At 38.3% G+C, this 15,501-nt stretch overlaps 2 protein-coding genes across 2 annotated transcripts; both read left to right on the top strand.

Annotated features, from left to right (window-relative positions):
* Positions 1-4,504: 4,504 nt before the first annotated feature.
* On the top strand, positions 4,505-5,463 carry LOC121133902 (olfactory receptor 5AN1-like). The gene has a single exon (XM_040731080.1). The coding sequence runs from the start codon at positions 4,513-4,515 to the stop codon at positions 5,461-5,463; it is 951 nt and encodes a 316-aa protein (XP_040587014.1). The 5' UTR covers positions 4,505-4,512.
* Positions 5,464-14,061: 8,598 nt separating this feature from the next.
* LOC101840075 (olfactory receptor 5AN1-like) lies at positions 14,062-15,153 on the top strand. The gene has a single exon (XM_005088368.3). The coding sequence runs from the start codon at positions 14,069-14,071 to the stop codon at positions 15,017-15,019; it is 951 nt and encodes a 316-aa protein (XP_005088425.2). The 5' UTR covers positions 14,062-14,068; the 3' UTR covers positions 15,020-15,153.
* The last annotated feature ends 348 nt before the right edge of the window (positions 15,154-15,501 follow it).

The raw sequence follows: 15,501 nt of genomic DNA, 5'->3' as shown, positions 1-15,501 counted from the left end.
GAAAGAACATAAGAGCTACAGGGGAGGGAGGACACCAGGAGAACAAAGTCTCTGTAAACCAACTGAGTAAAGCTCATATAAATTCACAGAGACTGAAGCAGCAAGCCCAGGGCCTGCATGGTTCTTTGTGTATGTATTACAGATTCCGGTTTAGTGTTTTCTGAGACTCCTGAGTCTGTGAATGAGCCAGTCTCCAATTTTGCCTTATCTTGAGATTCTTTCCTTCTGTTGGTTTTGCCTTGTCCAACTTTGATGTGATGGTTTTTATTTTATTGTATATTATTTTGTTAAAAAAACTCACAAAACAACAAACAGTGTTGCTGTGCAATTGGTGTATCAAAAGTAGTCCCAGCTCAACTAAGGCTAGGTATAAGTGGAAAGTAGATTTATCAGGTTATTGGTGTCAGTCCTCAGAAACTTGTGGGAGATATACAGATACATGAGGTTCTCAGGTGTCTGGGGTCTATGGAGTTGCTCTCTATGGTCCTCAGGAGCTTAAGTCTATGCTTTATTTTATTATTGTTTGATAATTTCGTAATGTATGCGATCCATTTTGATCAGGTTCACTCTTCATTTCTTCCCCTCGATTTTTTTCCCTTATTCTTTCCACTACCATTCCTGCCACATTTTATTTATTCCTTTTAAAATCCATTGAGTCCACTTCATGTTGCCAATATGTGCATGAGTGTAGGGTCATCTACTGGAACATGATAGCTCCTGCCCCCTCCCAGGGGCCACATCCTTGAGAAATCAAATAACTCTCCCTTTCTAGGGAGAATCATCTGTCAACAGCTACTCATCTAGGGGTTGGCATCACTACCACCCTGTGCATTATGGGATTTGTCTGGCTTGATCTGGTGGAGGTTTTGCCCATATGGTCATAGCTGCCCATATTTCCTGTGTGCAATTGCTGAAGACTCTATTTCGGTATTACATCCTCCTTAATGAAAGGGTTATTTTGAAAGATTGGACTTATGGCAAATGTTAGATTTCTAAATCACATTTCTAAATACATGTGATTAATAAATACAAGACCTCATGTATATCATGAAAATTAAACTTTAGATAATCTTTATACAAATTAATTCTCTTCAGAGTTCTTTTATGGCTTAGGCATTACTGTTATTACCATTTAATAAAGGGAAATGTTGTGATTTGAAGAAATGTATACAAGAACACAAACCAGTAAGAGGGAAAGATAGGATTCAATGGCCAATTTTTTAAAAATTTATATTACTTGTGTGTGTGCATGCATGCGTGTGTGCACACGCATGTGTGTGTGTGTGGGGGGGCTAACATTGGGAGCCAATTTTCTCTTCCCACCATGTGCCCCCAGAAACTCAGGTTATAAGCTTGATACAAGCACCCTCATTTGCAAGTCCTCAACACAAATTTTACTTTATGATACCAAGGCTGTGATTGGGATATGACATTCTCTGTATTGAATTCTGTTTTTTTTTTTTGTCATGAACTGATAGATACTTATTGCCTTGACTTCTTCACTTAGGTGTGGGACATGCTGTAGGTCTGTTAGAGCTGCTGTATTGATTGACTCACAACAGAGATTTATGAAAAATGTGTGCATAGCTAATTAAAATAAAGTCTTTTGTATATTGTATGCACATATATTTATCAATGTTATGGTATATTATTAACTTGTTGTGTTATCTTGGGAAAATCCCCTAACATCTCTGAACTCAAATTTGTCTCCTACAAATTAAGATTTGGGGACTAGAAGATCCCTATGGCCTTTGGAGACAAAATGCCTCCAAGGTCAGTAAAGTTATAATGTGGTTTCATAATAGATCACAGGGGAAGGTAAGATTTGATGCACATGGCAAACTGGGTCTGTAATTATTAGAAAAATCTCCATGACAACTATGATGCCAGAGAGCAAGAGTCTGTAGTGTTCTCTATAATTGGCTTTTCCCCTCCACTTTGGCTCTCAATAGCACATTTAAGAGGATTCCCCAGTGTCACTGTCACTATCTCAACACTAGACAGTCAGGTTAAAGGCCAAAAACATTTATTAAGAATATACTAGTGCCTCTCCTGGAAACTTATTTGGAATATTGGCAGTGTTGATATTCAGCAAGAATTCTGTCTTCCTGTAGTCTTGATGAGGTTCAGAAGGTAAGAATTGCAGTTAGAATCTGCTATTTTGAGATCCATCATTTTTCCAGGAGGACTCCACCAACTAATGAGATTCATGGGATTAGACTTTCCTGTTCTCCTAGCCACTCTCCTACTTCCACATCCTGTATATTTTTCATTAGTTTCTTTTTGTGCTTAGCCAAATTATATGCTGCTCACAGAAAAGAATCTATGATTAAAATATCAGGTATGTGTCTAGAGTAGATAGGTGGTTGTTGAATTCTTAAGTACATAACTTAAATTCTGCTACTTTCCATTTTCTACTTATAACAATGGAACAAATGAGAGAGGCTATGGCTAACTGATATTATTTCTAAAACCTAGCTAATTTTAAAAGCCAGAAATTGAGATGTGGATAAAAAAATAGGAATTGACTTAGTTTCAGATTTTCAGATTTCCTAAGAGCAAAGCATGCTTGTCCACATATCTCAACTTTCCACCTTCCCTGGAACTCTTTTTTGCTGCATTTTTGTTGATTGGGGTAATATTTTTAAAATAATAGGAATGATATTCTATTTAGATGCATAGGTTTGGGTCATGACTTTGTTGTATGAGACAAACCAAGTCTCACGATATGATCGATACTCAAGTACAATTACCCCAGACAGTTCACAATCTTCAAATAGCTCTTCAGTGTCACCTTTGGTGATCCCCAGAGATGCTAGCTGTAGCAGTGCAGTTATCAGAGTCATCCACTCCAGACACAGGTAACCTTGGTCCAACTGTCCATTTCACCGTCTGGTACTCACATTCACTAGGCAACATGTATTTAACTTTTTATTCCCAGCACATGTTATTAAACTGACCATATTCTTATTAGATCAGAACTGATAAGCTGTATCTATCCAGTTGAATCTCTAACAGCTTTTCCACTTTAAACTGTCTTGGGAGATGCTGAACACATACAGAACACTAATGAAAAGAGTGAGTGTGTTAATTTTTTTCTCTGTTCCAGCATTTAAATAAATTAGTCTAGAAAAAATATTAAGAGTAAAATAATGACCTATAACTTTTTCAGTCAATACCGTAAAGAGTGTGTTACAGGAAATATACCTAAGTGTGCAATGAGATAGTGACAAACATTTCAGTCATACTTATTTAATTGACCATTCAAATTGATATTTCTGAATGTTACCAATGATAGTTTATAATTTCAAAGTGGGTTTATAAACTTAACTCAACTTGAATGACTGAGAAACAATTTTTTTTATTCTAAGGATAAACTGTGATATGGCCATGCTCATGAAGTCATAATGGAAAGTAAGCAAAAGGAAGATGTTGAGTTTCAAATGGAAAGTTGAGTAGGGCCAGTTGATAACACATTCAACCTGTACTTTTGGGTAGATACAAATGTCAGTGAACACAACACTTATCCCTAAGGAGAAAATCTCCTCCAGTCCTTCATGGACAGCACTGACTTCTAGATCACACTTTGTGGAGGAAAACAAATGCAGCAATAAGAATCTGCAATCTGACTGAGTGGGAACTCCAAAAACAATGTGAGACAGGAGTAGATATTCTAATAACTATTTCTCAATAACGTTATTGAAACCTGGCTCAGACAATTTTTGTATGAACTAACTTTATCAAAAGGTCCTTTACACATCATCTTTGTTCTGCCATTAATTGCATTTTACAGAAGAAGGGGATGGCAGGAAGAACAATTGCTAACATTAACGGAGCTCTGAGTGTAGGCCGCTTAAGTCATTCAGTATCAAGAACAGTGCTAGAGAATGGCCACTTTCATCATCTCCATTGATATACGAGACTACTGAGTCAGAACTGTGTTAACATGATAAAGGGATACACAGCCAGTAGGTGAATGTCAGGTCCTCTGTGTTATTATGTGTATGTTCATAGGAATACTGATTTATTTTTTTCAAGACAGGATCTCTCTGTGGCATTGGAGGCTGTCCTGAAACTAGCTCTTGTAGATCAGGTTGGTCTCCAACTCACAGAGATTTGCCTGCCTCTGCCTCCCGAGTGCTGGGATTAAAGGCGTTAGCCACCACAACCGTGCAGAATACTGATTTTATAACTTCACTAGGAACATATGTGTTGTTCCTATTGTCAGAATTACAAATAATGACAGCATGATACAAGTCTATGTGTGTGTGTTTATGTGTGCGTGTATACTTATATGTGTGTGCATACACAGGTTTGTGTATAAGCTTATTCGTGTATATGTGAGCATGTTCAAGTGAGTCTGATCACATGATTTTTTAGGCATTGTTTTAAGAAGTTGTGATTCAAGTTTAGAATGACTCTCATTAAGATAATGCTTTTTATGTCACTTGAGTATGCAACACATTGTCTTATTTCCTTTTTTTTTTTTTTAGGAACAGGAACACTGAGGTAATGATTGTGGGAAGAAATATTACTGAGATCACCCAGTTCATCCTCCTGGGTTTTTCAGATTTCCCCCAAGTCATAGCACTGCTCTTTGTAATGTTCCTCACACTTTACATTACAACGCTGACCTGGAACCTGTCCCTTCTTGTTTTAATACGGATGGATTCCCACCTCCACACACCCATGTATTTCTTCCTCAGTAATCTGTCCTTTGTAGACCTCTGCTACATCACTTCTACAGTCCCCAAGATGCTGTCTAACTTTTTCCAGGAAAAGCAAACTATCAGCTTTGGGTGCTGCATAGTTCAATACTTAATCTTTTCTACTATGGCGCTGACTGAATGTTGCCTCATGACAGCCATGGCCTACGACAGGTATGCTGCCATTTGTAACCCACTGCTCTATTCATCAATCATGTCACCCACCCTCTGTGTTCGCATGGTGATGGGAAGCTACACAGCAGGGCTCCTAGGTTCTTTATCTCAGATATGTGCCTTGCTGCAGCTCCACTTCTGTGGACCTAATGTCATCAGACATTTCTTCTGTGACATATCACAGCTATTAAATCTATCCTGCACTGACACTTTCTTTGCCCAGGTTCTGCTTGCTATATTAACAATGTTGTTTGGGCTTACAAATGCCTTAGTCATCATGATATCCTATGGCTTTATCGTCTTGTCCATCATGAAGATCACTTCAGCTAAGGGCAGGTCTAAGGCATTTAACACCTGTGCTTCTCACCTGGCAGCTGTTTCCTTCTTCTACATTTCTGGTATCTTTGTCTATTTGCGTTCCAGCTCTGGTGGCTCCTCCAGCTTTGACAGATTTACATCTGTCTTCTACACTGTGGTGATTCCCATGTTGAATCCTTTGATATATAGTCTGAGAAACAAGGAAATCAAAGATTCCATAAAGAGGCTTCAGAAAAAGATATTCTGCAGCCAAGGTCACAGATAAGATTTCAATACAATTCCATATCAGAGTCATTATTATCGCAACCATGTGCAGATTACTGGAACACTACAAGGTCCATGGTAGTTTGGATAAAAATGTCTTTGAAACAGACAACATGCCAAAATAAACCAACAATTAATTAGATGCAGTGAAAACACATAATCTTTAGGACTATTAGGGTCATAATTTCCTTGTTACAAAATGACTGTCTCATGACTAGTTATTCTATCTATCTATAGGTATTTGTGATATAAGAAGTTGAGAAACTTGTGCAAGCTGAAAACTGTTAAATTACAAGACTATCCCTCCAAAGAAGATTCCTAAATGAGTCTGTGACTTCAGAGTCTATAAATGTTGCCTCATAAATATCTTGATGCATTGTAATAAGGACCAGACCATGACCATTGATTTTCTGTGACACAGATCAGGTTAGGATGATCATACCAACACATACTGTTTGAAAGAAATAAAACCACATACTGCATCTATTGTACCTTTTAGGAAGACTAATCAGAAACAGCTTGATTTAGTTAAAGGAAATCACTACTAACCACTTAATAAAATTTAGGTCAAACACAAAAGCAGGAGTTTGAATCATAAAAAAAATGGTGAGAAAGACAAGGTTTCTTTATTGCTAATTCCTCAGTATTCTGAGGGTTTCATTTCTGGCTCCTTGAAAATCTGTAACTTAACAGCAGTATTTTACGTACCAATAGCAATATGAGATGATGGCACCCTGATCTCTCTTACTCTTCTTTATTACATTCAGAAGTTTGCCCTGGGTAAATACAGCCAACCAGATGACAGTATAAAATATATACTTATATTTCAAGTGTCTGTGCAAATTTTGTCTAAGAAGATTTGTGTGAATTCATTGTAATATTGTCATTGGACATTCAACATTGCTGAGATTAACAACACATGACACACTGGCATGTTCTTTTTTTTTAATTCTTAAAACTTTAATTAGGAAACAATCTTATTTTACATATCAACCCCAGTTCCCTCTCCCTCCAATCCTTCTATGCTCCCCCTTCCCCGACCTCCCCATCCTACTCCCCATCCACTCCCCAGGGAGAGTGAGTCTTTCCGTGGGGGATCATCAAAGTCTGTCACATCAATTGGGGCAGGGCCGGGTCCTCTCCCTTGTATTTAGACTGAGAGAGTATCCCTCTATGAGGAGATGGGTTCTCAAAGTTCATTCTTGTACTAGGAATAAATACTGTTTCTACCACAAGAGGTCCTATAGACTGCCCAGGCCTCCTGTCACCCAAGCTCAGAGGCCCTGGTTCAGTCCTATGCTGGTTCCTCAGCTATCTGACTGGGGTACATGAGCTCCCACTTGCTCAGGTCAGCTGTTTCTGTGGGTTTTCCCAGAATGATCTTGACCCCTTTGTTTATCACTCCTCCCTCTCTGAAACTGGATTCCAGGAGTTCAGCTCAGTGCTTAGCTGTGGGTCTCTGCTTCTTCTTCCATCAGCTACTGGATGAAGTCTCTAGGATGGCATCTAAGGTAGTCATCAGTCTCATTTTAGGGGGAGGGCATTTCAGGTAGCCCCTCTCCTATTGCTTAGATTATTGGTTGGGGTAATCCTTGTGGATTTTTGGACATTTCCCTAGTGCCAGATTTCTCTTTAAAGGTATAGTGGCTCCTTCTATTAAGGCATCTCTTTTCTTGCTCGCCTCTATTCATCCCTTAACTCAATCTTCCTGATTCCTTAGTTTTCTTCTCCCATCCTCTTTCTCCTATTTCCCTCCCCCTCTTCCTTCCCTCTCCCCCTTCCTTCCCCTGTGCTCTCCATTTATTCAGGAGCTCTTGTCCATTTCCCCTTCTCCAGGGGACCATGTATGTCTTTCTTAGAGTCCTCCTTGTTTCTTAGCTTCTCTGGAGGTGTGAATTGTAAGTTGGTAATCCTTTGCTCTATATCTAATATCCATATATGAGTGAGTACATACCATGTTTGTCTTTCTGTGACTGGGTTACCACACTCAGGATGGTTTCTTCTAGTTCTATCCATTTGCCTGCGAATTTCAATATTTCATTTTTTTCTGCTGAGTAGTACTCCATTGTATAAATGTACTACACTAAAACACCAAATAATCCAATTAAAAATGGGGTACAGAACTAAAAAGAGAATTAATTCTCAATAGAGAAATCTAAAATGGTTGAAAGACACTTAAGGAAGTTCTCAACATCCTTAGCCATCAGGGGAATGCAAATCAAAACAACTCTGAGATACCATATCACACCTGTCAGAACAGCTAAAATCAAAAACATCAATGACAGTTTATGCTGGAGAGGATGGGGAGAAAGGGAAACACTCCCCTATTGTTAATGGGAGTGAAAACTTGTACAGTCACTTTGGAAATCAGTATGGTGATTTCTCAGGAAAATTGGAATAGGTCTACTTCAAGATCCAGAAATTCCACTCTTAGGAATTTCCTCAAAGGATGCACATTCATACAACAAGGACAGTTGTTCAGCTATGCTCATAGCAATATTACTTGTAATAGCTAGAACCTGGAAGCAAGTTAGATAACCCTCAACTGAAGAATGGCATGTTCTTCCTTACTGTCTATGTTCACCATTTTGCATCTTACCATTATGAGTTTTTAAAGAGAGTGTTGCAATGGTTGTACTATAATAACTAAAACTTTAAGCTGATATTTCTCAGTATTGCAGGGGAGCTGTTTTCTCCAGGTGAACTTCACCATCGAGATGCAGAATACCGTGATTCACAGTCATGGGAGCTAAATATTTGCAATAATTCAGTGACAAACATGTACATGCAAACAAAAACAGTAGAATGTTAACATTATTTCAGAGCCAAGAGGAGTAGTTTGCACCTATAATCCCAGCATTAATAAGACAGGGCTAACAAGAACACCCATCACAGAATCAATCAGTTGGGCTCATAGGTGCTCAGAGACTGAAATTAGAATCAGGGAGCCTGTATGGGTCTGATCTGGGTTCTCTGCATCTGTGTCATGGTTGTATAGGTTGGTGTTCTTGAGGGACTCCTAACAGTGGGTATGGGTCTGTCTCTAACTCTTTTGCCTGATTTTGAGATCCTTTCCTCCTATTGGTTGCCTCATCCAGCCTTGACAACAGGGCATGTGCCCAGTCTTATTGTAACTTGTTGTGCCATTGTTAGTAGATATCCCTGGGAGGCCTGTTCTTTTTTGAAGAGAAAAAGAGGAGTAATAGATCCAGTGGAGAAGGGAGTGTTAGGGCATGATTGCGATGACTGGAGAAGGAAAAACTGAGGTCAAGATGTAATATACAAGAAAAGAATAAGTAGAAAAATATAAGGCCACAGGATTTCTATAGGTTTTAGGACAACACTGGGCACATAGTTCAATCCCAGTCTGGACTGTTAGTCCAATCTGCTGGAGAAGGGTAATCATTGTTGATGCGGCTGCTCAGGAGTTGCTCATGCTTTCTAATAAAGCCATTGGTTCAGAAAGCGGGACTTGGATGGAATCATTTATTTGGTCTGTTGCTAGCTCCTTTTCTATCTGGTATGTTTATTTATATTCCCAAGAAAATTCTTGAAATATTCAAGGTTCTTAAGGACCAGGAGGGGAAAAACTGAGTTGCCATTTTAGGCAAGTACTCTCATGTCAGACCCAAGTTTGTGGTTCTTTGTCTCTGGTTTAATACAGGACCATGATGTGTAGACATCATGGCGCTGGTTTAGCATCCAGCTTAGATTTGGACAAAATGGTTTGTAACTGTGTCATTACATTTCCATGTTGTCTTCAGAGACTCATTAGATATTCTTACTTTTGAGATTATAATATAATTAAATTATTTCTTCCTTACTTTTCCTTCCTCCAGATTTCCTGCATGTCTTTCCTTTTCATTACTTGAGAGTTTCACAATGTTTACAATAAATCTTGATCATACCAACCACTGGCTCCAGTTCTCTCAGACCTTACCCCATGAATCTGTCTCTGTTCATTCTCGTTTTGTCTTTTTCAGTGATCCTATTCAGTGATATTTACACAAATATGGTTGTGGGTCCAAGCGTGGACAACCTATCAGGGATCACTTCCTTGAAGGAAATTGAGTTTTGCTACCTCAGTTGCCTTCTGCTACTTAGCTCTTCAGCTAGTGGTGGACTCCTTTGATCCTCCCCATCTATGCTGGAATTTGACTAGTTTTGTCTGTGCAGGTAACCATAGCTGCTACAAGATCATAAAAGCAATGGTCCTGTCATTTCCAGACAACACTGTTTTAAAATTGTCCTTTGTATCCTCTGGCTTTTCAGAATCTTTCTGTCCTTCCTTTCTCAATGGTGTGTGTGTGTGTGTGTGTGTGTGTGTGTGTGTGTGTGTGTGTGTATGTGTGAGTGTGTATTTGTGAGTAGGACAGAAGGCTAACATTGAGTGTCAGTTCTCTTTTCCCACCATGTGCACCCAAAACTCAGGTCATAAACTTGATAAAAGCACCCTCACTGAATTGCCAGTTCTCAATGCAGATTTTACTTTATGATACCAATACCCAAGACAGTGATCAGGATAGCACATTCTCTGTCCTGAATTTCAGTTTCTTGTCATGAACTGGTAGATAAATTATTGCCTGGACTTCTTCGCTTAGGCACTGAGTATGCCACAGGTCTATTAGAGCTACTGTATTGATTGGCTCACAACAGACATTTGAGAAAATGTGTATATATCTATATAAAAGTGCTTTTTATATTGAATGCATATATATTTATCAATATCAAGCTGTATTATCAGCCTGTTGTGCTATCTTGGGAATTCCTTAATATCTCTGAACTCAAATTTGTCTCCTACAAATTAAGATTTGGGGACTAGAAGATCACTGTGGCCTTTGGAGACAAAATGCCTCCAAGGTCAGTAAAGTTACAATGTGGTGTCATAATAGATCACAGGGGAAGGTAAGATTTGATGCACATGGCAAACTGGGTCTGTAATTATTAGAAAAATCTCCATGACAACCATGATGCCAGAGAGCAAGTATCTGTAGTGTGCTCTATAATTGGCTTTTCCCCTCCACTCTGGCTCAACAACAGCATATTTAAGAGGATTCCCCAGTGTTGCTCTCTTACTAGTTACTAGTAGACCATCAGGTTAAAGGCCAAAAACATTCATTAGGAATATACTAGTGCCTCTCCTGGAAAAGTATTTGGAATATTGGCAGTGTCAACATTTGGCAAGAATTCTGTCTTCCTGTAGTCTTTGTGAAGGTCAGAGGGTAAGACTTGCAGTTAGAATCTGCTATCTTGAGATCCATCATTTTTCCAGGAGGACTCCACAGTCTAATGAGATTCATGGGATTAGACTTTCCTGTTTTCCTAGCCACTCTCTTCACTTCCTCATCCTGTATATTTTTCATTAGTTTCTTTTTGTACTTAGTCAAATTATAAGCTGTTCAGAGAAAAGAATATATCCCATGTTTAAAATATCAGGTATGTGTCTGGGTTGAGAGGTGGCTGTTTAATTATAAAGTATTTTCCTTAAAATCTGCAACTTTCCATTTTCTACCTATAACAATGGAGATAATGAGGGTGGTTAGGGCCAAATGAGATTATTTATAAAGATTAGCTTATTTTAAAAGCCAGAAACTGAGATCTAAATAAAAAAATAAGAATTGACTGAGTCTCAGATTCCCTAAGAACAAAGCATTCTTGTTCATGTATCTCAACTTTCCACCTTCCCTGGGACTCTTTTTGATGCCTTTTTGTTGATTGGGGTAATATCTTTGAGCTAATAGGAATCATATTCTATTTAGATGCATAGCTTTGGCTCATAACTTCTAGTTGTATGAGACAAACCAAGTATTATGACATGACAGAACACTCATGCACAATTTCACCAGACTTGTTCACAATCTTCAAAAACTCTGGGGTTCAGGAGATGCTAGCCTTAGCAGTGCAGACACAGGTAGTTTTGGTCTAAATGTCCATTTTACCATCTTTACTCACACTTTTCTCACTAGGCAACATGTATTTAACTTACTATTCCCAGAACATTTCATTAAACCAGCCATGTTCTTATCAGTTTCTATCCAGGAGAATCTCTAACAGCTTTTCCACTTTAAACTGTCTTGGGAGATGCTGAACACATACAGAACACTAACAAAAAGAGTGAGTATGATTGTTTTTCCTCAGTTACTGCACTTAAAAATTCATCTGGAAAAAATATTAAGAGAAAGAATAATGGTCCATAATTTTTCAGTCTTTACTGGAATAGTGGTTGTATAGAATATACCTAAGTGTGCCTACCTATATCACCAGAATGCAGTGAAATATTTTCAAACATTTCGATCACTTTTATAGAATTTACCAATTAAATAGATGTTTCAGAGTGTTATCCATGAGAGTTTATAATTTCAAAATGTTTTTATTAAACTTAACACAACTTGGATGAACTGAAAAACACCATTGTTTATTCTAAGGCTAAACAGAAATATAGTCAACCTTATAAAACCATTTTGGAAAATAAGCAACAGTTAAAATTTTGAATTTCAAATGCAAAGTTGAGTAGGACCAGTTGATAACACATTCAATCTATGCTTTTGGGTAGATACAAATGTCAGTGAACACAACACTAAGGAGAAAATCTCCTCCAGTCCTTCATGGACAGCACTGTCTTCTAGACCACACTTTGTGGAGGAAAACAAATGCAGCAATAAGAATCTGCAATCTGACTGAGTGGGAATTCCAAAAATAATATGAGTAGATATTCTAATAACTATTTCTCAAAACCATTATTGAAATCTGTCTCAGACAATTTTTGTAGGAACTATGTCCAAAGGTCCTTGATATATCATCTTTGTTCAGTCCTTGCATTTTACAGAAGGGGATGGCAGGAAGAACAATTGCTAACGGAGCTCTGTGTGTAGGCCGCTTATGTCATTCAGTATCAAGAACAGTGCTAGAGAATGGCCACTTTCATCATCTCCATTGATATATGAGACTACTGAGTCAGAACTGTGTTAACATGATAAAGGGATACGCAGCCAGTAGGTGAATGTCAGGTCCTCTCAACCTGTGTTATTATGTGTATATTCATAGGAATACTTATTTTTTTTCGAGACAGGGTTTCTCTGTGGCTTTCTACACCAATTTAAGTTACTAACTTTGTCATTTGAAAATTCTTATCAATCAATTTGTTTCAGAAATATCTATTTGGGTTTTTTTGGCACATATATGTCATTGTGAGAATAATGAGCCATAGATGTTAACAGTATTGTTGTACTCCTGTAAGTGTTGATTCATTTTCATGCTCATCTTTCCAAAATCTTTCATAGGTGTTATCACTGGCTGGCTCTCTCTCCTCAAGGACAACATTTTTTTATGGAATACAGATAATAAGTGCTATTCCTTATGAAACAGACCTCTAACTTTTCAGTTGTCAGTACAAAAATATTTCTAGAGTATTTCAGAAAGAAAATACCTGCTTTGAGGCTTTTCTGTGTCAAGGGTCAAGGACCTTCAATTTATATCTGTCCCTGGATCCCATGTCCTCAAATTCAAGCAAAGGCCGAAGAATACAGTTTTTCAGTTGATATCAATGTCCCTGGGTGGTTTGCTCTACAGGGATGCTTGTACTGAATCTACAGCTGCTTGGAGTCATTGTTTCTCACTGTCTACAGGGCTGAAGACATCTCAGCGATTTGGAGAACTGGCACGACTCTCCCAAGGTGTAGCTCTCAAGTCATGATTGTCTGCAATCAGAGATCATAGCAATCAGAATCTGATGAACAGTCTCTGAGCACCTGAGTGCAGGCTGAGCCTGTGCATGAATCACTGTAGCATCTCATTGACTTTCTAGTTAAGGACTTCTGGTGTCCTCTTTTTACAGTAAGTGCTCAAGGTCAATATGTTGAAGCCACTGGGAATGTTGAATATAGAACAATGGAATCAGGACTGAATTGACAAATCAATAACATCTTCCTGACTGTCCTGTTTTCTAGAGGAAGCATATAAATGAGACAGCACCACACACCTCCTTCTGCAGTCCTTCATAGGACACTTCCATAAGAAGACCAATTTTATACTTTACTGGGAATGTAAGCTTTTGTGCCACCAAAATCCATCAAAGTTGCATATCATGACATTATGATCCAGGCCAGTTTGGAGGTACTGTGTTAAACAAATTTGTGGAAATTATTATAAATAGGACAAATAATCTTAACATAAATAGAACTTTAAACTAATGTCAGGAAAGTAAACCTTAAAATTTACTTTGGAATTCTTCATATTACACCTTCATAGGAATACTGATTTCATAACTTCACTAGGAACATAGTTTATTGCTTCACAAAAATGTGTCAGAATTACAAATCATGACAGTATGATCCTAGTCTCTCTCTCTCTCTCTCTCTCTCTCTCTCTCTCTCTCTCTCTGTGTGTGTGTGTGAACTCACCCATGTGTATACATGGGTTTGAGTATATACTTATTTGTTTATGTGTGTACATGTTCGGTTTATGTGATTACATCATTGCTTAGGCATTATTTTAAGAAGTTGTGATTCAAGTTTAAAATTTCTCTACAACAATGCTGCAATGTCTTTTGACTCTGCAATTCATTGTTGTATTTTCTTTATTATTTTAGGGACAGGAGCAACAAGGTAATGATTGTGGGAAGAAATATTACCGAGATCACCCAGTTCATCCTCCTGGGTTTCTCAGATTTCCCCCAAGTCATAGCACTGCTCTTTGTAATGTTCCTCACACTTTACATTACAACGCTGACCTGGAACCTGTCCCTTCTTGTTTTAATACGGATGGATTCCCACCTCCACACACCCATGTATTTCTTCCTCAGCAATCTGTCCTTTGTAGACCTCTGTTATATCTCCTCTACAGTCCCAAAGATGCTTTCCAACTTCTTCCAGGAAAAGCAAACTATCAGCTTTGTGGGCTGCATAGTTCAATACTTTGTCTTTTCCACTATGGGGCTGAGTGAATCTTGCATCATGACAGCCATGGCCTACGACAGGTATGCTGCCATTTGTAACCCACTGCTCTATTCATCAATCATGTCACCCACCCTCTGTGTTTGCATGGTGATGGGAAGCTACACAGCAGGACTCATAAGTTCATTATCTCAGATATGTGTCTTGCTGCAGCTCCACTTCTGTGGATCTAATGTCATCAGACATTTCTTCTGTGACATGCCCCAGCTGTTAAATCTATCCTGCACTGACACTTTCTTTGCCCAGGTTCTGCTTGTCATATTAACAATGTTTTTTGGGCTTACAAATGCTTTATCCATCGTGATATCCTATGGCTTTATCGTCTTGTCCATCATGAAGATCACTTCAGCTAAGGGCAGGTCTAAGGCATTTAACACCTGTGCTTCTCACCTGACAGCTGTTTCCCTCTTTTATATTTCTGGTATCTTTGTCTATTTGCGTTCCAGCTCTGGTGGCTCCTCCAGCTTTGACAGATTTGCATCTGTCTTCTACACTGTGGTGATTCCCATGTTGAATCCTTTGATATATAGTCTGAGAAACAAGGAAATCAAAGATTCTATGAAGAGGCTGCAGAAAAAGACCATCTGCAGCCAAGGTCTCAGATAAGATTTCAACACAATTACATGTCAGTTACTATTATCTGCAGTCATGTGCACATGACTGTAACACTACAAAGTCCATGGCACTTGGATAGAGATGTCTTTGAAACAGACATCATGCCAATTAAAACCAACAATTGATTTGATTCCATGGAACACATAATTTTTAGGACCAGTAGGGTCATAATTTCCTTGTTACAAATGGCCATATCATAATGAATTATTCTTTCTATAGGTATTTGGGAAATATGAAGTTGAGAAACATGTACAAGACTGAAAACTATTAAATTAAAAGGCTATCTCTCTTGACAAGAATTCTGATTTAGTCCCTGACCCTAGATTCTATCAGCCTTGTCTTATAAATATCATGATGTAGTGTAATAAAGACCAGGCCATGATCATTGATTATTCTGTGATACTGATCAGGTGAGAATGATCATGCTAAAATTTTTAGGATGACTCAGAAATAGCTTGATTTTGTTAAAGGAA

The sequence above is a fragment of the Mesocricetus auratus genome, unplaced genomic scaffold (genome assembly GCF_017639785.1).
Source record: "Mesocricetus auratus isolate SY011 unplaced genomic scaffold, BCM_Maur_2.0 Super-Scaffold_4256, whole genome shotgun sequence".
Taxonomy (NCBI): Eukaryota; Metazoa; Chordata; class Mammalia; order Rodentia; family Cricetidae; genus Mesocricetus; species Mesocricetus auratus.
The sequence above is the reverse complement of the archived record's forward strand: the minus strand, read 5'-3'. Positions and strand labels throughout refer to the sequence as shown.